The 26,134-nt window shown below is 45.0% G+C and overlaps 1 protein-coding gene across 1 annotated transcript in view; it reads right to left on the bottom strand.

Moving 5' to 3' along the window:
* The window catches only part of ipo9 (importin 9), a 133,035-nt gene that overhangs the window by 32,152 nt on the left and 74,749 nt on the right, over positions 1-26,134 (bottom strand). The window contains exon 14 of the mRNA XM_078242341.1: positions 170-329. Within this exon, the coding sequence (XP_078098467.1) occupies positions 170-329 (160 nt within the window). The remainder of the gene's footprint in view (positions 1-169; positions 330-26,134) is intronic.

The raw sequence follows: 26,134 nt of genomic DNA on the forward strand, positions 1-26,134 counted from the left end.
GAATGACTAACATGGCAGGAGAGTGGAATCAACAAATGCACCTCACTCCACAGATCAGACACCAAGTATAAATAACACATCAATCATAAATCTCCCTAAAGCAGCTGACCATCTTCACGCTCCCTCAGTCACTCCAAACCACAACATTTCCCAAATATTTGCAGCTTACCCCCAGATGGCTCGTACAGCAGAGATTCGCACCGATGGTGGCTGTGTCTCATGCAAACCACTGACTGTAGCTTGTAAAAATTGCTGGATTAGTTCAGGAGTCATAACAGTGGCAAAACGGCTGGCAGCCCAGAGCGCACGGCCGAGCAGGAATGGAGAGACTAAGAGAGAGAGAGAGAAAACATGTTACAAACCATGACAATTACTTCATTCTGCAACAATATCTATGTGGTAGAGATGTTCAGTTCATGCACATGCCAGCTGCTTCATTCATCCTGTTTGAGGTCACGTCACAATTCAATCCTTATTTACTTGACAAATCCATTCCTCACATTGGTAAACAACTACCTCGAATCTTTGTTCTCAATAAGCTGCAGCTCAGCACTAAGAAGCACTTAGTATCAACATCAAACACTCCCAGCACAAGCACAAAACAGGTTAGATACAGAGTAAATCTCCCTCTACACTGTCCCCATCAAACATTCCCAGGACAGGGACAGCACGGAGTTTGATACAGAGTCAAGCTCCCTCTACACTGTCCCTCTACACTCCCTGTGCCGTTTGTGAACAGAACTCCCACTCACCTGACGAAGGAGCAGCGCTCCGAAAGCTAGTGACGTTTGCTACCAAATAAACCTGTTGGACTTTAACCTGGTGTTGTTAGACTCCTTACTGTGTTTACCCCAGTCCAACGCTGGCATCTCCACATCATGCCCATCCAATACTCCCAGGCCAGGGGCACCACGGCATTGGACACAGAGTAAATCTCCCTCTACACTGTCCCCATCCAACATTCCCAGGACAGGTACAGCACGGGGTTTGATACAGAGTCAAGCTCCCTCAATGCTGTCCCCATCAAACACTCCCAGGGCAGGTACAGAACGGGGTTAGGTACAGAGTAAAGTTCCCTCTACACTGTCCCCATCAAACACTCCCAGGATAGGTACAGCACGGTTATAGAATAAAGCTCCCTCTACACTGTCCCCATCAAACACTCCAAGGACAGGGGCAGCACGGCATTAGGTACAGTGCAAATCTACCTCTACATTGTCCCCATCGAACATTCCCCGGACAGGTACAGCACGGGGTTTGATACAGAGTCAACTCTCTACACTGTCCCCCTCAAACATTAAGAGTTTTAAAAACACCAGGTTAAAACTCCTGTGTTTACCCCAGTCCAACGCCGGCATCTCCACATCATGCCCTTCAAACACTCCCAGGATAGGTATAGCACGGGGTTTGATACATAGTCAAGCTCCCTTGACACTGTCACCATCAAACACTCCCAGAAAGGTACAGCACAGGGTAAGATACAGAATAACTCTCTCTCTACACTGTCCCCATCCAACATTCCCAGGGAAGGTATAACACAGGGTTTGATACAGAGTAAAGCTCCCTCTACACTGTCCCCATCAAACACTCCTAGGGCGAGTACAGCACGGGGTTAGGTACAGAGTACAGCTCCTCTACATGGTCCCCATCAAACATTCCCAAGACATGTACAGCACGGGGTTAGATACAGAATAATTTTCTCTCTACACCATCCCACACTCCCAGGACAGGGGCAGCACAGGGTTTGATACAGAGTAAAGCTCCCTCTACACTGTCCCCATCATACACTCCCAGGACAGGGGCAGCATGGCATTAGATACAGTGCAAATCTCCCTCTACACTGTCCCAATCAAACACTCCCAGGGCAGGTACAGCACGAGGTTAGGTACAGAGTAAAGCTCCTCTACACTGTCCCCATCCAACACTCCCAGGACAGGGGCAGCACGGCATTAGATACAGAGTAAGTCTCCCTCTGCACTGTCTCCATCCAACATTCCCAGGATAGGTACAGCACGGGGTTAGATACAAAGTAAAGCTCCTTCTAAACTGTTCCCATGAAACACTCCCTGGACTGGTACAGCACAGGGTTATAGAATAAAGCTCCCTCTACACTGTCCCCATCAAACACTCCCAGGACAGGGTCAGCACAGCATTGGATACAGTGCAAATCTACCTCTCCACTGTCCCCATCCAACAATCCCAGGACAGTACAACACAGGGTTTGATACAGAGTCAAGCTCCCGCTACACTGTCCCCATTACATTGCAATAAAGTAAACTACATTGGGTTGATGGTCAACTTTGCTAAAATAGATAGGGAAACTAGATTAAAAGGAATAGCCATTGACATGAAACAGTGGGCCATAACTTCCACACAGCAGCCAAAAGTCATGTCCTGCTGAACAGCTCTGGAAATCTTTGTTGAAATCTCCGCTGGCTGCAGTGAAGGATTGCCTGCAGACTCCAGCACAGAGCAACACCAGCGAGCTCAAACACCCTTTTTGTACTAAACCAGCTGCCAGAAAGTAGGTAGGTTTAAAGGGCACACCTAAACTAACAGGGCAGGGAGATGGTAAGAGGATGAAATCTGGAAGAGGAGAGAAAGTGTGTCAGGTCCACCCCAGAGGGGTGTTGGGAATATCCCAAGGGTTGGGGGCCTGAAGTATGGAGGGTGTCCCATGTAGGACTCGGTCTGGTGTTTAAAATAGTTACACTGAAATTAGAAACAATTTTATCTCTTCTAACTCAGAGTAACCATTACTATAAAACTGGCAGAACCATCTAAAATTAGCAATTTATGTCGCTTTGTATGGCACCCCTGGGGACAGTGACCATAATGATTGAATTTTACAATCAGTTTGAGGGAGAGAGGAGTGGGTCCAAGACTATGTTTTTAAACTTAAATAAGGGCAATTATGAGAGCAAAAAAGCAGAGTTGACTAAAGTAAATTGGCAAATTAGGTTAAAGGATGGTCAATAGAGATACAGTGACAAACATTTAGGGGATATTTCAGAATGAACAGAATAGACACATTCCAATGGTTAGGACAAAGCACAAAGGACGGACACACCAACCATGGTTAACTGGAAAGGTTAAAGTCAGTATCAAATTGAAAGAAAAAGCATATAATAGTGCAAAGTCAGGTGGCAGGTCTGAAGATTGGCACAATAATAGGAACAGCAAAGGATGACACCACGATTAATAAGGACAGAAAAATTAGATTATGAAATAAAACTACCCAGAAATGTAAAAAGATAGGAGTTTCTATAAATATTTAAAAAAGAAAAGTCAACAATGTGAGCGTTGGTCCTATAGGAAATGAGTCTGGAGAATTAATAAGGAAAACAAGGAGATAGCAGATGAATGGAACAGGTATCTTGCATCAGTCTTCACTATAGAGGATACAAGTAACATCCCAGAAGCAGCTAGAAACCAGGAATTGGAAGAGAGGAACTCAGGAAAATTACAGTCACCAGAGAAGTGATACTGAGTAAATTGTTGGAGCCGCAGCTGAAAGAGCCCGAGTCCTGATGGACTTCATTCTAGGGTCTTAAAAGAAATCATTCGTGAAATGATGCATTGGATTAAATTTTCCAAAACATCCCAGATTGGGGGAGGGTTCCATTAGATAGGAAGATAGCAAATGTAACTCCTTTATTCAAAAAGGGAGCCAGCAAGTGAGAAACTACAGGCCAGTTAGCTTAACATCTGTCATAGAGAAAATGTTACAAGCTATTATTATAGAAGTTAAAGCAGAGCATTTGGATAAGCTCAAGGTAATCAAGCAGAGTCAACATGATTTTGTGAAAGGGGCACCATCTTTAACTAATTTATTTGGAGTTCTTTGAGGAAGGAACATGTGCTGCAGATAAAGTGGAACTGGTAGGTGTACTGCACTTAGATTTGCAAAAAACATCTGATAAAGTGCCACATCAAAGGTTATTACAGAAAATAAAAGCTTGTGTTATGGGGGTAACATTGGCACGGATATAAGACTGGCTGGCTATAAGGAAAGCTTGTGTGGCTTTTGCTACCAAATAAACCTGTTGGACTTTAACCTGGTGTTGTTAAACTTCTTACTGTGTTTACCCCAGTCCAACGCCGACATCTCCACATCATGGCTATAAGGAAGCAGAGTAGGTATAAATGGGTCTTTTTTAGGTTAGCAAGATGTAATGAGTGGTGTGCCACAGGGATCAGTGTTGGGACCTCAATTATTTACAATTTACATAAACAAATTGGATGAAGGGATTGAAAGATGGTTGCCAAATTTGTTGATGACACAAAGATAGGTAGGACAGTAAGTTGTGAAGTGGACATAAGGAAGCGACAGATGGTTAAATAAGCAGGCAAAGATCTGATAAATGGAGTAAAATGTGGGTAAATGTGAAATTGTTCATTTTGGCAGGATGTAAATGCGTAGAAAGCAGCTCAGAGAAGGTTTACCAGACTAAAACCTAGAATGGGTAGGTTGTCTTATGAGGCTAGGCTTGACAAGCTGGATGTGGAGGGGATGTTTCCTCTTGTGGGGAAATCTAGAAATCCCCATCTGGTTCACTAATTTCCTTTAGGGAAGGAAATCTGCCATCCTTATCTGGTCTGGCCGACATGTGACTCCAGAGCTATAGCAATGTAGTTGACTCTCGGGCAACTAGAGATGGACAATAAATGCTGGCCAGCCAGTGACGCCCATGTCCCACGAATGATAGGTGAGATACAGATTTGAGGTTACTGTCAGATCAGCCATGATCTTACTAAATGGCGGAGCAAGCTCGAGGGGCTGCTCCTTGTTTATATGGAATGCAAACTTTAAAGATTTTAAAAATTCATTCATGGGACATGGGCGGAGCTCTGGACATTGCTATAGCTCTGGAGTCACATGTCAGCCAGACCAGATAAGGATGGCAGATTTCCTTCCCTAAAGGACATTAGTGAACCAGATGGGTTTTTCCAACAATCTACAATGGTTTCAAGGTCATCAGTAGCTTCTTAATTCCAGATATTTTTCTCAATCAAATTCCACTTCCTGCAATGGTGGGATTCGAACCCAGGTCCCCAGAACATTAGCTGGGTTTCTGGATTAAGTCTAGCGATAATACTACTAGGCCATCACATCCCCCAAATCTTCATTTGCAATAAATATACATTCCCATAAAGAATTTTTAAATCATTTTGGAATAGTAGTGCAATTGTGGCTATCAAGAGAAGTTAAATATTGTATAAGATTAAAGGGAAAGGCTTGTAATAACAAAGAACAAAGAAAATTACAGCACAGGAACAGGCTCTTCGGGCTCTCCAAGCCTGCACCGACCAAGCTGCCCGGCTGAACTAAAGCCCCCTTAAAAATACTAAGTCTGAGCATTGAGAGGATTTTGGAGTTCAGAAAAAGATGACCAAGAAATTGATACTTTAAGTCCCTGTTTTAAGGAGTCACGCTTTTAATTCACCTTTAACATCCCGGGTTCATTTTCAGAGAATTTTACAGCACAGGAGGCCATCAGGAGGTCCATAGTGTCTGCACAAAGGGTCATGAATTTAGTCCAGTCCATCACACAAACCAGCCTCTCATCCATTGGCTCTGTCTACACTTCCCGCTGCCTCGGAAAAGTAGCCAGCGTTATTAAGGACCCCATGCATCCCGGACATACTCTCTTCCACCTTCTTCCGTCAGGAAAAAGATACAAGTCTGAGGTCACATATCAACCGACTCAAACAGCTACTTCCCTGCTGCCATCAGACTTTTGAATAAAACATAGAACAGTACAGCACAGAACAGGCCCTTCGGCCCACGACGTTGTGCCGAGCTTTATCTGAAACCAAGATCAAGCTATCCCACTCCCTATCATCCTGGTGTGCTCCATGTGCCTATCCAATAACCGCTTAAATGTTCCTAAAGTGTCTGACTCCACTATCACTGCAGGTAGTCCATTCCACACCCCAACCACTCTCTGCGTAAAGAACCTACCTCTGATATCCTTCCTATATCTCCCACCATGAACCCTATAGTTATGCCCCCTTGTAATAGCTCCATCCACCCGAGGAAAGTGTCTTTGAACGTTCACTCTATCTATCCCCTTCATCATTTTATAAACCTCTATTAAGTCTCCCCTCAACCTCCTCCGCTCCAGAGAGAACAGCCCTAGCTCCCTAACTTATATTAAGTTGATCTTTCTCTTCATCCGAGCGATGACTGTAACACTACATTCTGCCCTTTCTCCTTTCCTTCTCTATGTATGGTATGCTTTGTCTGTTTCGTGTGTAAGAAACAATACTTTTCACTGTATACTAATGTGACAATAATAAATCAAATCAAATTAATAGTTGCTTCTCGCTTGCTCTGATGTAGAGCTGCACAAACAATCGCCGTCATTCTGAAGCAGCCTCTTCTGCTACCTGGCTGATGATCAATAGTTGTCTGATGGGGAAGTAATTTACCAGATTGGATCCGCACTGCTTTTTGTGGACAGGACGTATCTGGGCAATTTTTCAGCCAACCCTCTGAATTGCAGCTTACCTCCTGAAAGTTGATGCTACTCTTCCTGCCTCTCGCTGCTCATCTTGTAGACAAAGAGGGGATGTGAAGCAGTGAGGGGGAGAGGTCAGGATGGGGAAGGATTAGCTGCAACTCAGGTTGTTAGGGAGTAGCACAGGCTGCCAGTTGAAGGTTCGGTGAGTAGGATGGGTGGCAAGCGGAAGTTCAGTAGAAAATTCGCATACTTATATTTTAAAATTTATACTATTTTAAAAGTTATTCCATTTACCAACATGCAAATCTAGCAATGTAAAGTATTTCCACTTACAGGGTATTTTGTTAAACAGAACAGCTTTTACATTTGTTTTAATGCAAAAATCTGATTTGCTTAAAGTTATCCCACTTAAAGTTGCACTTTTCAGGAACTATATCTAAGTGAGGATGTACTATAGACAGAAAATAAAATGCAAGGAAACTAGCAAGAGACAAAGTAGTTTGGAAAAAATTTCAATGGGAATTTAAAAGGAAGTGATGAGTGCTAGCTCCCTTATTATTCACGATACATGAACGATATAGATGAAAATGTGGGTGGTTGATAAGTCTGTGGATGACACGAGGATTGGCAGGGTTAAAAGTCATTCAGAATAAAGGGGCACCAATTTAAGACTGAGATGAGGAATTTCTTCTGAGGGTTAAACGTCTTTGGAACTCCTTGCCATAGACAGCTGTGAGAGTAGAGTCCTTGTGTATATTGAAGGCTGTTCCTTTCTTCTATATAGTTTTATGAAGATCATCTTCAATTGCAGGAAGATATAGATGGGTTTGTCAGATGGGCAGGTCGGGGGGGAGGTGGCGACAGTGTTGTCACTGGACAACTAATACAGATGACCCAGGGTGATGCTCTTGGGACCCAGGTTCAAATCCAACTATGGCAGATGGTGAAATTTGATTCAGAAGAATATAAGAACTAGGAGCAGGAGTAGACCATCTGGCCCCTCGAGCCTGCTCCGCCATTTAATGAGATCATGGCTGATCTTTCTGTGGACTCTGTTCCACTTACCCACCTGCTCACCATAACCCTTAATTCCTTTACTGTTCAAAAATCTATCTCACCTTAAAAACATTCAATGAGGTAGCCTCAACTGCTTCACTAGGCAGAGAATTCCACAGATTCACAACCCTTTGAACAAAGAACAAAGAACAGTACAGCACAGGAAACAGGCCCTTCGGCCCTCCAAGCCTGTGCCGCTCCTTGGTCCAACGAGACCAATCGTTTGTATCCCTCCATTCCCAGGCTGCTCATGTGACTATCCAGGTAAGTCTTAAACGATGTCAGCGTGCCTGCCTCCACCACCCTACTTGGCAGCGCATTCCAGGCCCCCACCACCCTCTGTAAAAAACATCCCTCTGATGTCTGAGTTATACTTCGCCCCTCTCAGCTTGAGCCCGTGACCCCTCGTGATCGTCACCTCCGACCTGGGAAAAAGCTTCCCACTGTTCACCCTATCTATACCCTTCATAATCTTGTACACCTCTATTAGATCTCCCCTCATTCTCCGTCTTTCCAAGGAGAACAACCCCAGTCTACCCAATCTCTCTTCATAGCTAAGACCCACCATACCAGGTAACATCCTGGTAAACCTTCTCTGCACTCTCTCCAATGCCTCCACGTCCTTCTGGTAGTGCGGCGACCAAAACTGGACGCAGTACTCCAAATGTGGCTTAACCAGCGTTCTATACAGCTGCATCATCAGACTCCAGCTTTTATACTCTATACCCCGTCCTATAAAGGCAAGCATACCATATGCCTTCTTCACCACCTTCTCCACCCGTGTTGCCACCTTCAAGGATTTGTGGACTTGCACACCTAGGTCCCTCTGTGTTTCTATACTCCTGATGACTCTGCCATTTATTGTATAACTCCTCCCTACATTATTTCTTCCAAAATGCATCACTTCGCATTTATCCGGATTAAACTCCATCTGCCACCTCTCCGCCCAATTTTCCAGCCTATCTATATCCTGCTGTATTGCCCGACAATGCTCTTCGCTATCCGCAAGTCCAGCCATCTTCGTGTCATCCGCAAACTTGCTGATTACACCAGTTACACCTTCTTCCAAATCATTTATATATATCACAAATAGCAGAGGTCCCAGGACAGAGCCCTGCGGAACACCACTGGTCACAGACCTCCAGCCGGAAAAAGACCCTTCGACCACTACCATCTGTCTCCTATGGCCAAGCCAGTTCTCCACCCATCTAGCCACTTCTTCTTGTATCCCATGAGCCTTAACCTTCTTAACCAACCTGCCATGTGGGACTTTGTCAAATGCCTTACTGAAATCCATATAAACGACATCCACGGCCCTTCCTTCGTCAACCGTTTTTGTCACTTCCTCAAAAAACTCCACCAAATTTGTAAGGCACGACCTCCCTCTTACAAAACCATGCTGTCTGTCACTAATGAGATTGTTCCGTTCTAAATGCACATACATCCTGTCTCTAAGAATCCTCTCCAACAACTTCCCTACCACGGACGTCAAGCTCACCGGCCTATAATTTCCTGGGTTATCCCTGCTACCCTTCTTAAACAACGGGACCACATTCGCTATCCTCCAATCCTCAGGGACCTCACCCGTGTCCAAAGAAGCGACAAAGATTTCCGTCAGAGGCCCAGCAATTTCAGTGAAGAAGTTCCTCCTCAACTCAGTTCTAAATCCGTTCCCCCTTATTTTGAGGCTATGCCCCCTAGTTCTGGTTTCACCTGCCAGTGGAAACAACTTCCCTGCTTCTATCTTATCTATTCCCTTTATAATCTCATATGTTTCTATAAGATCTCCCCTCATTCTTCTGAATTCCATGAGTATAGCCCCAGTCTACTCAGTCTTTCCTCATAAGCCAACCCTCTCAACTCCAGAATCAACCGAGTGAATCTCCTCCGCACCCGCTCCAATGCCAGTATACCTTTTCTCAAGTAAGGAGGCCAAAACTGTACACAGTACTCCAGGTGTGGCCTCACCAGCACCTTATACAGCTGCAACATAACATTGCTGTTTTTAAACTCCATCCCTCTAGCAATGAAGGACAACATTCCATTTGCATTCTTAATTACCTGCTGCACCTTGCAAACTAACTTTGTGATTCCTGCACAAAGACACCCAGGTCTCTCTGCACAGCAGCATGCTGCAATTTTTTACCATTTAAGTAATAGTCCACTTTGCTGTTATTCCTACCAAAATGGATGACCTCACATTTACCAACATTGTACTCCATCTGCCAGACCCTTGATCTTGACCTGGGAGACGGGAGGGGTGACAGAGTGCGGGATTAAGATTAACATGATCTGGACCGAATAAACCTTCCTCATTATCACAGGTTTATAACTAGAAGAGCTAAATTAAGACAGGAAGGAAACATTAAAACAAGTTGAGCAGGGTGCCCAACATCATTTCCATTGAAGAGAAAGCTAGCACAGATAAATGAATAATACCAGGCATGCAGGATAAATATAGGCGTAAGATCAACAAGCAAAGACAAATTTAAATGGATCAAGAAATCAAAAATGGTCAAAGAGAAAAAAAAATCCTTACATAACTTACAGGGGACAAAAAAAGGGAGTCCATTGGGATAAATATGATCCTGCAAAACAAGCTGAAAGGGCAGAGTGCCAAAGAGAAATGGATAAATGCAAGACAAAGCATGGCAGTAATTAGTTCTCAGTAACACAAAAGACAACTATCTATATTCCTTTGCAGACTTTGTGTCCTCTGCACACTTTGCTCTGCCACTCAGTGTCATCTGCGAATTTTGACACACTACATTTGGCCAACTCCAAATCATGTAAATTGAATCATAGAATCCTACAGTGCAGAAAGAGGCCATTCGGCCCATCGAGTCTGCACCGACCACAATCCCACCCAGGCCCTACCCCCATATCCCTACATATTTTACCTGCTAATCCCTCTAACCTACGCATCTCAGGACACTAAGGGGCAATTTTAGCATGGCCAATCAACCTAGCCCGCACATCTTTGGACTGTGGGAGGAAACCGGAGCACCCGGAGGAAACCCACGCAGACACGGGGAGAACGTGCAAACTCCACACAGACAGTGACCCGAGCCGGGAATCGAACCCAGGTCCCTGGAGCTGTGAAGCAGCAGTGCTAACCACTGTGCTACCGTGCCGCCAATTGTAAACAATTGCAGTCCCAACACTGATCCCTGAGGCGCACCACTAGTCACAGATTGCCAACTCGAAAAACACCCATTTACCCCCACTCTTTGCTTTCTGTTAGTTAACCAATCCTCTATCCATTACCCGTAACACCGTGCACCTTTATCTCATGCAGCAGCCTTTGGTGCGGAACCTTGTCAAATGCTTTCTGGAAATCCAGATACACCACATCCACAGGTTCCCCATTGTCCACTGCGCTCGTAATGTTCTCAAAGAATTCCACCAAATTAGTCAAACGCTGCGTCTTCCCAATGGGACAATTTATATCCAGATGTCTCGTTATTTCTTTCTTGATGATAGATTCAAGCATTTTCGCTACTACAGAAGTTAAGCTAACCGGCCTATAGTAACTTGCCTTTTGTCTACCTCCTTTTTTAAACAGTGGTACCACATTTGCTGTTTTCCAATCTGCTGGAACTGTCCCAGAGTCCAGCGAATTTAGGTAAATTACCACTAGTGCATTTGCTATTTCCCCCACCATCTTGTTTAGCACCCTAGGATGCATTCCATCAGGGCCAGGAGACCTGTCTTGCTCAACACTGCCTCTTTAGTGATAATGAAGGTTTCTAGGTCCTCACCTGCCATGGCCTTCTTGTCCAATTCAATAAAACCCTGGAATTAAAAGTCCGATGATGACCATGAATCCATTGCCGATTGTCATAAAAACCCAACTAGTTGACTAATGTCCTTTAGGGAAGGAAATCTGCTATCCTTACCTGGTCTGGCCTGCATGTGACTCCAGACCCACAGCAATGTGGTTGATCCTTAACTACCCATAGGGATGGGAATTAAATTCTGGCCCAGCCAGTGACACCCACATCCCATGAATGAATAAAAAACATCAGTAGCAGATGGAATTTAACCCTGAACATGTGAGGAGATGCACTTTGGAAAGAGTAACAATACAAGGGAGTACTCAATGAATGGAGGGCAGTAGGAAGCTCAGAGCTGGAAGTGCTTGTCTATGCATAATGACATAATCCCTGAAGGTGCCAGGACAGGTTAATAGGATAATTAAGGCGGCATACAGGACACTTGCCTTTATCAGTCATGGCGTAGATCATAAGAGCAGGGAGGTTATGTTGGAGCTGTACAGAATGTTGGTTAGGCCACAGCTGGAGTGCTGTCTACTGTTCTGGTCACCTCACTGCAGGAAGGATGTAGGATAGCACTGGACAGGGTAGAGAGGAGACTCACCAGGATGTTGCCTGGGATGGAGCATTTGATCTATAAGGAAAGACTGGATAGGCTTGGATTGTTTTCTTTAGAGCAGAGAAGACTGGGGGGGGGGGGGGGGGGGGGGAACACACACACACACACACACACACACACACACACACACACACACACACAGGGAGGGGACATGATTGAGGTGTATAAGATTACGAGGGACATGGACAAAGAACTTAAGAACATAAGAATATAAGAAATAGGAGCAGGAGTAGGCCATCTAGCCCCTCGAGCCTGCCCCGCCATTCAATAAGATCATGGCTGATCTGACGTGGATCAGTACCACTTACCCGCCTGATCCCCATAACCCTTAATACCCTTACCGATCAGGAATCCATCCATCCGTGCTTTAAACATATTCAGCGAGGTAGCCTCCACCACCTCAGTAGGCAGAGAATTCCAGAGATTCACCACCCTCTGGGAGAAGAAGTTCCTCCTCAACTCTGTCTTAAACCGACCCCCCTTTATTTTGAGGCTGTGTCCTCTAGTTCTAACTTCCTTACTAAGTGGAAAGAATCTCTCCGCCTCCACCCTATCCAGCCCCCGCATTATCTTATAAGTCTCCATAAAATCCCCCCTCATCCTTCTAAACTCCAACGAGTACAAACCCAATCTCCTCAGCCTCTCCTCATAATCCAAACCCCTCATCTCCGGTATCAACCTGGTGAACCTTCTCTGCACTCCCTCCAATGCCAATATATCCTTCCTCATATAAGGGGACCAATACTGCACACAGTATTCCAGCTGCGGCCTCACCAATGCCCTGTACAGGTGCATCAAGACATCCCTGCTTTTATATTCTATCCCCCTCGCAATATAGGCCAACATCCCATTTGCCTTCTTGATCACCTGTTGTACCTGCAGACTGGGCTTTTGCGTCTCATGCACAAGGACCCCCAGGTCCCTTTGCACGGTAGCATGTTTTAATTTGTTTCCATTGAGATAGTAATCCCATTTGTTATTATTTCCTCCAAAGTGTATAACCTCGCATTTATCAACGTTATACTCCATTTGCCATATCCTCGCCCACTCACTCAGCCTGTCCAAATCTCTCTGCAGATCTTCTCCGTCCTCCACACGATTCACTTTTCCACTTATCTTTGTGTCGTCTGCAAACTTCGTTACCCTACACTCCATCCCCTCCTCCAGATCATCTGTATAAATGGTAAACAGTTGCGGCCCGAGTACCGATCCCTGCGGCACGCCACTAGTTACCTTCCTCCAACCGGAAAAACACCCATTTATTCCGACTCTTTGCTTCCTGTCGGATAGCCAGTCCCCAATCCACTTTAACACACTACCCCCAACTCCGTGTGCCCTAATCTTCTTCAGCAGCCTTTTATGGGGCACCTTATCAAACGCCTTTTGGAAATCCAAAAACACCGCATCCACTGGTTCTCCTCCATCAACCGCCCTAGTCACATCTTCATAAAAATCCAACATGTTCGTCAAGCAGGACTTTCCCCTCATGAATCCATGCTGCGTCTGATTGATCGAACCATTTCTATCCAGATGCCCTGCTATCTCCTCTTTAATAATGGATTCCAGCATTTTCCCTACTACAGACGTTAAGCTGACCGGCCTATAGTTACCCGCCTTTTGTCTCCTTCCTTTTTTAAACAGCGGCGTAACATTAGCCGTTTTCCAATCAACCGGCACTACCCCAGAATGCAACGAGTTTTGATAAATAATCACTAACGCATCCACTATTACCTCTGACATTTCTTTCAATACCCTGGGATGCATTCCATCCAGACCCGGGGACTTGTCCACCTTCAGTCCCATTAGTCTACCCAGCACTGCCTCTCTGGTCACATTAATCGTATTAAGTATTTCTCCTGCTGCCAACCCTCTATCGTTAATATTTGGCAAACTATTTGTGTCCTCCACCGTGAAGACCGACACAAAAAACTTATTTAAAGACTCAGCCATATCCTCATTTCCCACTATTAACTCCCCCCTCTCGTCCTCCAAGGGTCCAACATTCACTCTAGCCACTCTATTCCTTTTTATATATTTATAAAAACTTTTACTATCATTTTTTATATTAATTGCTAGCCTAGCTTCATAGTCTATCCTTCCTTTCTTTATCGCTTTCTTAGTCTCTCTTTGTTGTTTCTTAAATTTTTCCCAATCACTTGTTTCTCCACTATTTTTGGCCACTCTGTACGCAGCTGTTTTTATTTTAATACTCTCCTTTATTTCCTTCGTTATCCACGGCTGGTTCTCCCTTTTCTTACAATCCTTGTTTTTTGCTGGAATATATTTTTGCTGAGAACTGAAAAGGATCTCCTTAAAAATCCTCCACTGTTCCTCAGCTATCCTACCTGCCAGCCTGCTCTCCCAGTCTACCTTAGCCAATTCATCCCTCATCCTATCATATTTCCCTCTGTTCAAACAGAGGACACTGGTTTGAGACCAAACTTTCTCCTCTTCCATCTGAATCAGAAATTCAACCATATTGTGGTCACTAGACCCAAGAGGGTCCTTCACAATAAGATCCTTAATTCTACCTACCTCGTTACACAATACCAGATCCAAAATAGCTCGTTCCCTCGTCGGTTCCGTAACATGCTGTTCAAGGAAACTATCCCGACATAGAAAACAACTGTTCCCCTTAGTTAAAGGATCAATAACAAAGGGGCACAATTTGAAGGTGAGGGGCAGGAGTTGAGGGGATCAGAGGAAAATGTTTTCACCGGGGGGGGGGGGCGCGAAAGAGTCTGGAATGCATTGCCTGGGAGGCTAGCAGAGGTGGGAAACCTCACAATCTGCAAAAGGTATCTGGATAAGCACTTGAATGACATAATGTTCAAGGCCAAGTGCAGGAAAGTGGGTATAGAGTAATTTTGTCGGTGCAGTCTCGATGGGCCAAGGGGTCTCTTTATTGCACTGTATTTTTGGTTTGATTTATTGTCACATGTATCAGTATACAGTGAAAGTATTGTTTCTTGAACACTATACAGACAAAGCATACTGCACATAGAGAAGGAAAGGAGAGAGTGCAGAACGTAGTGTTAGCTATAGATAGGGTGTAGAGAAAGATCAACTTAATGTGAGGTAGGTCCACTCAAAAGACTGATGGCAGCAGGGAAGAGGCTGTTCTTGAGTCGGTTGGTACATGATCTCAGGCTTTTGTATCTTTTTCCTGACGGAATAAGGTGGAAGAGAGTATGTGCGGGGTGTGCGGGGTTCTTGATTATGCTGGCTGCTTTTCTGAGGCAGCGGGAAATGTAGAATGGATGGGAGGCTGGTTTGAGTGATGGACTGGGCTTCATTCACGACCCTTTGTAGTTTCTTGCAGCCTTGGACAAAGCAAGAACCATATCAAGCTGTGATACAACCAGATAGAATGCTTTCAATGGTGCATCTGTAGAAGTTGGAGAGAGTTGTAAAGACATGACAAATTTCGTTTGTCTCCTGAAAAAGTAGAGGCGTTGGAGGGCTTTCTTAACTGTAGCATCCACATGGGGGGACCAGGACAGGTTGTTGGTGATCTGGACACCTAAAAACTTGAGGCTCTCGACCATTTCTACTTCGGCCCCATTGATATAGATAGGGACACGTCCTCCACTACACTTCCTGACATCGATGACTATCCCCTTCGTTTTGTTGACATTGAGGGAGAGATTATTGTCGTCACATCAGTTCGCCAGATTCTCTTTCCTGAACATGACCCTCAATATTGGCCTCCTTATGATGGGATAAGGAGAGGGCAGAGGCATTAAAATAATGCTTTGTCCATCTTCAGGATGGAAGACAAAATAAAATTCCTTGAATAGTGGAAATAAGGAAAGGAATAGGACTTTTGAGTCTGGATGACCCTTTGTCATCTGTTTCTCTCTGCACAGAAGTTTTCAGACATGAGATTTTCCAGCATTTTCTGTTTTTTGCTTCAGATTTCCAGTATCCGCAGTATTTTGCCTTCATCTTAAGGATATTATTTAAGGAATAGTACTGGGGTATTTAATGACACTAATTGATGTTGACTAATACCCTGGACCTGATAGCTCACATCCTATGGTTTTAAAAAAGGTGGCTACAGAGAGTAGATATATTTGGATATGTTTGTTTTAATCTTCTAGAATTCCCTAGATTCTCAAGTATCCCATCGAAGGCAGTAGAGAAAAGTAACCCCACTCTTCAGAAAAGGAGGGAGAGAGAAAGAAAACAGGGCTCATTAGAGTGTGGTTAATTGCAGGAAAATGTTGGAATCTATTCAGATATGAGCACTTAGAAACTCATCATAAAATAAAGAAGAACAGCCGTACAAGCCTGCGCCAATCATGATGCCTGCCTGAACTAAAACCGTATGCACTTACGGAGTCAGAATCCTTCCATTCACATTCTATTCATGTATTTGTCTAGTTGCCCCTTAAATGCCGCAATCATACCTGTTCCCACCACCCCGAGCAGCACGTTCCAGACATTCAACACCCTGTGCATAAAAAACTTGCACTGCACATTTCCTCTAAACTTTTCTGCACGCACCTTAAATCTATGTCCCCTAGTACTTGACTTTTCTACCCTAGGAAAGAGCATTTGACTATCCACTCTGTCCATGCCATTCAATCTTGCAAACCTCTATCAGGTCACCCCACAAACTCCATCGTTCCAGTCAGAACAAACCAAGTTTATCCTATCTCTCCTCACAGCTAATACCCTCCAGATCAGGCAACATCCTGGTAAACCTCTTCTGTATCCTCTCCAAAGCATCCACATCCTTCTGGTGGTCACCCTGTGGGACCAGAATTGCACACAATATTCTAAATGAGGCCGAACGAAGGTTCTGTGCAGCTGCAGCATGACCGGCCAACTTTTATACTCAATAACCCGACCAATGAAGGCAAGCATGCCATATGCCTTCTTGACCACCTTTGAGTTTTGAGTATCTACCTGCGTTGCCACTTTCAGTGATCGGTGGACATGTACACCCAGATCTCTCTGCCTGTCAATACTCCTAAGGTTCTACCAAATACTGTATAAATCCTGCATGCATTGGATCTTCCAAAATTCATTATCTCATACTTGTCCGGATTAAACTCCATTTGCCATTTCACTGCCCAAGTCTCCAATCGGTCTTTTTCTTGCTGTATCCTCTGGCAATCCTCTTTATATCTGCAACTCCACCAATTTTTGTGTCATAGAATCATAGAAACCCTACAGTGTAGAAAGAGGCCATATGGCCCATCAAGTCTGCACCGACCACAATCCCACCCAGGGCCTACTCCCACTTCCACCCGCTAATCCCTCTAACCAACGCATCTCAGGACACTAAGGGGCAATTTAAGCATGGCCAATCAACCTAACCCGCACATCTTTGGACTGTGGGAGGAAACCAGAGCACCCAGAGGAAACCAACGCAGGCACGAGGAGAATGTGCAAACTCCACACAGTGACCCAAGCCGGGAATCGAACCCAGGTCTCTGGAGCTGTGAAGCAGCAGTGCTAACCACTGTGCTACCGTGCTGCCCAGTCATCTGCAAACTTACTAATCAGACCAACTACATTTTTCTCCAAATCATTTATATATACTACGAACAACAAAGGTCCAGAACTGATCCGTGGAACACTGTTAGTCACAGCCTTCCATTCAGAAAAGCACCTCTCTACTGCTACCCTCTGTGTTCTACGGCCAAGCCCATTCTGTATCCATCTTGCCAGCTCTCCTCTGACCCCGTGAGACTTCACTTTTCGTACCAGTCTACCATGAGCTACCTTGTCAAAGGCTTCACTGAAGTCCACGTAAACAACATCCACTGCCTTTCCCTCATCTATCATCGTCACTTCCTTGAAAAACTCGATCAAGTTAGTGAGGCATGACCTCCCCTTCACAAAACCATGCTGTCGATCACTAAAAAGTCCATTTGTTTCCAAATGTGAGTAAATCCTCTCCCTAAAAATCTTTTCCAATAATTTTCCTACCATTGATGTAAGGCTCACTGACCTATAATTTCCTGGATTATCCCTGCTGCTTTTCTTAAAACAAAGAGGAATTGGTAGGGCTAGGGAACCGTGGTGCACCAAAAAAGTTTCTTTGTTGGTTAAAAAGAAAAAGGAGGCTTATGTTCGGATGAGACGTGAGCACTCGGGTAGTGCACTAGAAAGCTTTAGATTGGCTAAGAGGGAGTTGAAGAGCGAGCTTAGAAGGGCTAAAAGGGGACATGAGAAGACTTTGGCGGATAGGGTTAAAGAGAATCCTAAGGCGTTCTATAGGTATGTCAAGAACAGAAGGTTGGTTAGGGCAAGTTTAGGGCCAGTTATAGATGGCAGAGGGAAGTTATGTGTGGAACCGGAGGAGATTGGTGAAGCATTGAACCAATATTTCTCTTCGGTGTTCACGCAAGGGGACATGAATATAGCTGAGGAGGACACTGGGTTGCAAGGGAGTAGAATAGACAGTATTACAGTTGATAAGGAGGATGTGCAGGATATTCTGGAGGGTCTGAAAATAGATAAATCCCCTGGTCCGGATGGGATTTATCCAAGGATTCTCTGGGAGGCAAGAGAAGTGATTGCAGAGCCTCTGGCTCTGATCTTCAGGTCGTCGTTGGCCTCTGGTATAGTACCAGAAGATTGGAGGTTAGCGAATGTTGTCCCATTGTTTAAGAAGGGGAACAGAGACTTCCCCGGGAATTATAGACCGGTGAGTCTCACTTCTGTTGTCGGCAAGATGTTGGAAAAAATTATAAGGGATAGGATTTATAGTTATTTGGAGAGTAATGAATTGATAGGTGATAGTCAGCATGGTTTTGTGGCAGGTAGGTCGTGCCTTACTAACCTTATTGAGTTTTTTGAGAAAGTGACCAAGGAGGTGGATGGGGGCAAGGCAGTGGACGTGGTATATATGGATTTTAGTAAGGCGTTTGATAAGGTTCACCATGGTAGGCTTCTGCAGAAAATGCAGATGTATGGGATTGGGGGTGATCTAGGAAATTGGATCAGGAATTGGCTAGCGGATAGGAAACAGAGGGTGGTGGTTGATAGTAAATATTCATCATGGAGTGCGGTTACAAGTGGTGTACCTCAGGGATCTGTTTTGGGGCCACTGCTGTTTGTAATATTTATTAATGATCTGGATGAGGGTATAGTTGGGTGGATTAGCAAATTTGCTGATGACACCAAAGTCGGTGGTGTGGTAGACAGTGAGGAAGGGTGTCGTAGTTTGCAGGAAGACTTAGACAGGTTGCAAAGTTGGGCCGAGAGGTGGCGGATGGAGTTTAATGCGGAGAAGTGTGAGGTAATTCACTTTGGTAGGAATAACAGATGTGTTGAGTATAGGGCTAACGGGAGGACTTTGAATAGTGTGGAGGAGCAGAGGGATCTAGGTGTATGTGTGCATAGATCCCTGAAAGTTGGGAATCAAGTAGATAAGGTTGTTAAGAAGGCATATGGTGTCTTGGCGTTTATTGGTAGGGGGATTGAATTTAGGAGTCGTAGCGTTATGTTGCAACTGTACACAACTCTGGTGCGGCCGCACTTGGAGTACTGTGTGCAGTTCTGGTCCCCACATTACAGGAAGGATGTGGAGGCTTTGGAGAGGGTGCAGAGGAGGTTTACCAGGATGTTGCCTGGTATGGAGGGGAGATCCTATGAGGAGAGGCTGAGGGATTTGGGATTGTTTTCGCTGGAAAGGCGGCGGCTAAGAGGGGATCTTATTGAAACATATAAGATGATTAGAGGTTTAGATAGGGTGGATAGTGATAGCCTTTTCCTCTGATGGAGAAATCCAGCACGAGGGGGCATGGCTTTAAATTGAGGGGGGGTAGTTATAGAACCGATGTCAGGGGTAGGTTCTTTACCCAGAGGGTGGTGAGGGATTGGAATGCCCTGCCAGCATCAGTAGTAAATGCGCCTAGTTTGGGGGCGTTTAAGAGATCCGTAGATAGGTTCATGGACGAAAAGAAATTGGTTTAGGTTGGAGGGTCACAGTTTTTTTTTTAACTGGTCGGTGCAACATCGTGGGCCGAAGGGCCTGTTCTGCGCTGTAATGTTCTATGTTCTATGTTCTAAAGGAGTAACATTGGGTATCCTCCAGTCCTCTGGACCTTCACCTGTAGCCAATGGGGATACAAAGATTTCTGTTAAGATCCCGCCCTTGCTTCCCTCAGTATTCTGGGGTCGATCCCATCAGGTCCTGGGGACTTATCTATTTTAATGCTTTTTAAGACGCCCAACACCTCCTCCTTTTTGATATCAACATGACCCAGAATATCTACACACCCTATCCTCGACTTCTCATCCATCACGTCCCTCCCTTCGGTGAATGCTGAGGCAGGTATTCATTTAGTATCTCGTCCATTTCCTCTGGTTCCATGCATAGATTCCCTCCATTATCCCTATCATAGTCAACACAGTTAGAGACACATAGTCAGAGTCAACACAGATTTATGAAAGGGAAATCTTCCCTCTACTGCAAACTATCTTTTATCACTCTTCCAATTATCCTCTGCCCTCAACTTCCAGGAGTTCATGGATTTCTCTGTCACTAAGATTAAGACCATGTCCCTCCCTGCCACTAACCCACTGGGTTGAACTCTAACGCTATCCCTCCCTCCGTTTATCCCTGAACTCCGCTCTCTAGTTCCAATCATGCTCTCTCTGGACTCATCTTTAATCTCCTGCCCCTCAAAAACCAACCCTGGTCTATCCATCCTTGCAAACCATTTGATTTCCAATATCCAGTGGCTAAAAAGTTTATTTATTAGTCACAAGTAGGCTTACATTAACACCACAATGACGTTACTGCGAAAATCCCCTAGTCGTCACACTCCAGCGCCTATTCAGGTACACTGAGGGAGAATTTAGCATGGCCAATCCACCTAACCAGCACATTTTCCGAACTGTGGGAGGAAACCAGAGTACCCGGAGGAAACCCACGCAGACATGGAGAGAATATGCAAACTCCATACCCAAGGCCGGAATTGAACCCGGGTCCCTGGCGCTGCGAGGCAGCAGTGCTAACCACTGCGCCACCATGCCGGTGAATAGAAATGTGGTAATAAAGGGTGCACCCTAATTAGGGGATTGATAGCATTTTTTGCAGCGAAGGAGGAGAATCCCAGAGGATGTCCTGCCTACCCAATGCAAGGATAATGGATATCTCAAGGAAGCTGTTGGGACAAATGACACTGGCAAGAAAGGAAGAAAGTTCTGCTAAAAAATTACCAGGAATTAGGCTCCAAATTTAAAAGCAGAAATTCAAAGGTAACAATCACTGAATTATTGCCCAAGCAGTCTAACACCACCAGGTTAAAGTCCAACAAGTGTATTTGGTAGCAAATGCCACGAGCTTTTAGAGCGCTGTTCCTTCGTCAGGTGAGTGGGAGATCTGCTGGAGATCTGCGGATGGATCATTACCAAGTTTGGGCCACACGAGAGTCTGTAACATGCAGCAAGTAGAATGCAATGGGCATTGTTCTTGTCTGCATATACTTATACCATTAAGTACTGACTGTCAAGTCTATATTATAATGTGGATGGGCCACTCAAAGGGGAATATCTTCTACTTTAAACAAGTAGACAAAAAACTTGTCACTTCTAGGCAAGTGAGAAAACACGTGGAGCGATCATGTGCTCTCAGGAATAATGAATATGGTTTACCAGGAAATACTTTGGAACGAACACCAAACTTGAAAAACTGCTGCTCCAGGAGATTGGGGCTGTCAGTACAGTCAGGATGTATTCTATGGGGGCTCAGAGTTATCATTCTGCCACCATTGAGGAAGTGGGCATTAGAGGAGCTACATGAGTCATACTCATGAAGAAAATAGCAAGTTATTCTGGTGACATGGACTGGATGCGGAAATTGAGGAGTAAGCTAGAACATGTTCTTCCTGTGTGAAGATAAGAAACCCCTCCTCCCAATACCATCAATGGGAATGGTCTAATGACACTTGGCAACATGTGCATTTGGAAGGATACATGTTCTTAACCATTTCAAGAGCGACGATCTTTAGACTGTCTGACTTATTAACAGTGACTGACCTATTGACTATTGTTCATGTTGAAATTGTTTGGGAACCTTCAATTTAAAGGGGAGCAGAGTGGGGAGAAACGTTATGTATTTGTATTTATTCCTCACTGGTGCCCTGCTATATTAACGTACGCATTGGAAATTATGTAAAAACCTAGCGCAGGAAGCAGAGAGAAGCAGCAGCCATGGAAGAGACCACACACCATTAATAAAATTCCGTTTGTCTGCCCCGCATATCACATCGCCATTACACAACTGATACACTATTCCATCTTCTCTTCTACATGACTGCCAATGTCACTGTTGCAGCATGATACACTATCGCATTACCATAACTATTACCCATTATTCTACAGAAAGGACATGTGGTTGGAAGAGAAAACCTGAGATCTAACTATTTGCTGACCATCATGACATGCAAAGATTTTTTGAAGCCCTCTGTAGACCAAGGTCAAATGGACAAAGTCCCCTTCGCTCATAGGATGGTCTTTCTCTTCTCAAAGATGACAATGCTACACAATGCTGGAATGGACATTCCCAACAACTCAACTGTGAACTCACTGTGGCAGCTGATACTCTCCAGGCTACACTTCCAGTCCCTGTGGTAAAGTCTATCGGTGACCATCATCGACGGGAGAGTTACAACAAGCAATCAAAAGGACGAAGACTAACAAAGCCTGTGGTCCCAATGACATTCCTTTTGATTTGATTTACTGTCACATGTATTAACAGTGAAAAGTATTGTTTCTTGCACGCTATACAGACAAAACGTACCGTTCATAGAGAAGGAAAGGAGAGAATGCAGAATGTAGTGCTACAGTCATAGCTAGGGTGTAGAGAAAGATCAACTGAATGCAAGGTAGGTCCATTCAAAAGTCTGACGGCAGCAGGGAAGAAGCTGTTCTTGACTTGGTTGGTGTGTGACCTCAGACTTTTGTATCCTTTTCCCGACGGAAGGTGGTGGAAGAGAAAACATCCGGGGTGCCTGGGGTCCTTAATTATACTGGCTGCTTTGCCGAGACAGAGTCAATGGATGGGAGGCTGGTTTGAGTGATGGATTGGGCTACATTCACGACCTTGTGTAATTTCTTGCGGTCTTGGGCAGAGAAGGAGCCATACCAAGTTGTGATACAACCAGAAAAAATGCTTTCTCTGGTGCATCTGTAAAGGTTGGGGAGAGTCGTAGCTGACATGCCAAATTTCCTTAGTCTTCTGAGAAAGTAGAGGTGTAGGTGAGCTTTCTTAACTATCGTGTCGGCATGGGGGGGCCAGGACAGGTTGAAAATCTCAGCCCTTTCTACTTCGCCCCCGTTGATGTAGACAGGGGCATGTTCTCCACTACACTTCCTGAAGTCGACCAGAATCTCCTTCCAAACTGGTGTAATCAGCAAGTTTGCGGATGACACGAAGATGGCTGGACTTGCGGATAGCGAAGAGCATTGTCGGGCAATACAGCAGGATATAGATTGGATAGACAGGGAATTATTAGGGAGAGTCAACATGGCTTTGTGCCTGGTAGGTCATGTTTGACCAATCTATTAGAGTTTTTCGAGGAGGTTACCAGGAAAGTGGATGAAGGGAAGGCGGTGGATGTTGTCTACCTGGATTTCAGCAAGGCCATTGACAAGGTCCCTCATGGGAGGTGAGTTAGGAAGGTTCAGTCGTTAGGTATACATGGGGAGGTAGTAAATTGGATAAGACACTGGCTCAATGGAAGAAGCCAGAGAGTGGTTGTGGAGGATTGCTTCTCTGAGTGGAGGCCTGTGACTAGTGGTGTGCCGCAGGGATCGGTGTTGGGTCCATTGTTGTTTGTCATCTATATCAATGATCTGGATGATAATGTGGTAAATTGGATCCGCAAGTTTGCTGATGATACAAAGATTGGAGGTGTAGTGGACAGTGAGGAAGGTTTTCAAAGCTTGCAGAGGGATTTGGACCAACTAGAAAAATGGGCTGAAAAATGGCAAATGGAATTTAACGCAGACAAGTGTGAGATATTGCACTTTGGAAGGACAAACCAAAGAAGAACATACAGGGTAAATGGTAGGACTCTGAGAGTGCAGTTGAACAGAGGGATCTGGGAATACAGGTACAGAATTCCCTAAAAGTGGATAGGGTCGTAAAGAGTGCCTTTGGTACATTGGCCTTTATAAATCGGAGTATCGAGTATAAAAGTTTTGGTAAGGTTATATAAGGCATTGGTGAGGCCGAATTTGGAGTATTGTGTACAGTTTTGGTCACCTAGTTACAGGAAGGATGTAAATAAGATTGAAAGAGTGCAGAGAAGGTTCACAAGGTTGTTGCCGGGACTTGAGAAGCTGAGTTACAGAGAGAGATTGAATAGGTTGGGACTTTATTCCCTGGAGCGTAGAAGATTGAGGGGAGATTTGATAAAGGTGTATAAGATTTTGATGGGTATAGATAGAGTGAATGCAAGCAGGCTTTTTCCGCTGAGGCAAGGGGAGAAAAAAAACAGAGGGCATGGGTTAAGGGTGAAAGGAGAAAAGTTTAAAGGGAATATTAGGGGGGCTTCTTCACGCAGAGAGTGGTGGGAGTGTGGAATGAGCTGCCGGATAAAGTGGTAAATAACATTTAAGAAAAACTTGGACGGGTTCATGGATGAGAGGGGTGTGGAGGGATATGGTCCAAGTGCAGGTCAGTGGGACTAGGCATAAAATGGTTCGGCACAGACAAGAAGGGCCAAAAGGCCTGTTTCTGAGCGGTAATTTTCTATGGTTTCTATAGATAGGCTGGAAAATTGGGCGGAGAGGTGGCAGATGGAGTTTAATCCGGATAAATGCGAAGTGGTGCATTTTGGAAGAAATAATGTAGGGAGGAGTTATACAATAAATGGCAGAGTCATCAGGAGTATAGAAACACAGAGGGACCTAGGTGTGCAAGTCCACAAATCCTTGAAGGTGGCAACACAGGTGGAGAAGGTGGTGAAGAAGGCATATGGTATGCTTGCCTTTATAGGACGGGGTATAGAGTATAAAAGCTGGAGTCTGATGATGCAGCTGTATAGAACGCTGGTTAGGCCACATTTGGAGTACTGCATCCAGTTCTGGTCGCCACACTACCAGAAGGACGTGGAGGCGTTAGAGAGAGTGCAGAGAAGGTTTACCAGGATGTTGCCTGGTATGGAGGGCCTTAGCTATGAGGAGAGATTGGGTAAACTGGGGTTCTCCCTGGAAAGACGGAGAATGAGGGGAGATCTAATAGAGGTGTACAAGATTATGAAGGGGATAGATAGGGTGAACAGTGGGAAGCTTTTTCCCAGATCAGAAGTGACGTTCACGAGGGGTCACGGGCTCAAGGTGAGAGGGGCGAAGTATAACTCAGATATTAGAGGGATGTTTTTTACACAGAGGGTGGTGGGGGCCTGGAATGCGCTGCCAAGTAGGGTGGTGGAGGCAGGCACGCTGACATCGTTTAAGACTTACCTGGATAGTCACATGAGCAGCCTGGGAATGGAGGGATACAAACGATTGGTCTAGTTGGACCAAGGAGCGGCACAGGCTTGGAGGGCCGAAGGGCCTGTTTCCTGTGCTGTACTGTTCTTTGTTTGTTTGTTCTTTTTTGATGTTGAGCGAGATTATTGTCGCCACACCAGTTCACCAGATTACCATAGAAATCATAGAAACCCTACAGTCCAGAAAGAGGCCATTCGGCCCATCGAGTCTGCACCGACCACAATCCCACTCAGACCCTATCCCCACATATTTACCCGCTAATCCCTCTAACCTACAGATCCCGGGACACTAAGGGGCAAATTAGCATGGCCAATTAACCTAACCCGCACATCTTTGGACTGTGGGAGGAAACCCACGCAGACACAGGAAGAACGTGCAAACTCCACACAGACAGTGACCCAAGCCAGGAATCGAACCCAGGTCCCTGGAGCTGTGAAGCAGCAGTGCTAACCACTGTGCTACCGTGCCGCTCTCTATCTCCTTTCTCCACATTCTCTATCTCTATTCTCTATCTCCTTTCTGTACTCTGTCTCGTCATTGTTTGAGATCCGACCTAGTATGGTGGTGTCGTCAGCAAACTTGAAAATCGAGTTGGAAGGGAATTTGGCCACACAGTCATAGGTATAGGGGGCTGAGAACACAGGCTTGTGGAGCACTGGTGTTGAGGATGATCATGGTGGAGGTGTTGTTGCCTATCCTTACTGATTGTGGTCTGTGGGTTAAGTTCAGGATCCAATCACAGAGGGAGG

This window comes from Mustelus asterias, chromosome 25 (genome assembly GCF_964213995.1).
Source record: "Mustelus asterias chromosome 25, sMusAst1.hap1.1, whole genome shotgun sequence".
NCBI lineage: Eukaryota > Metazoa > Chordata > Chondrichthyes > Carcharhiniformes > Triakidae > Mustelus > Mustelus asterias.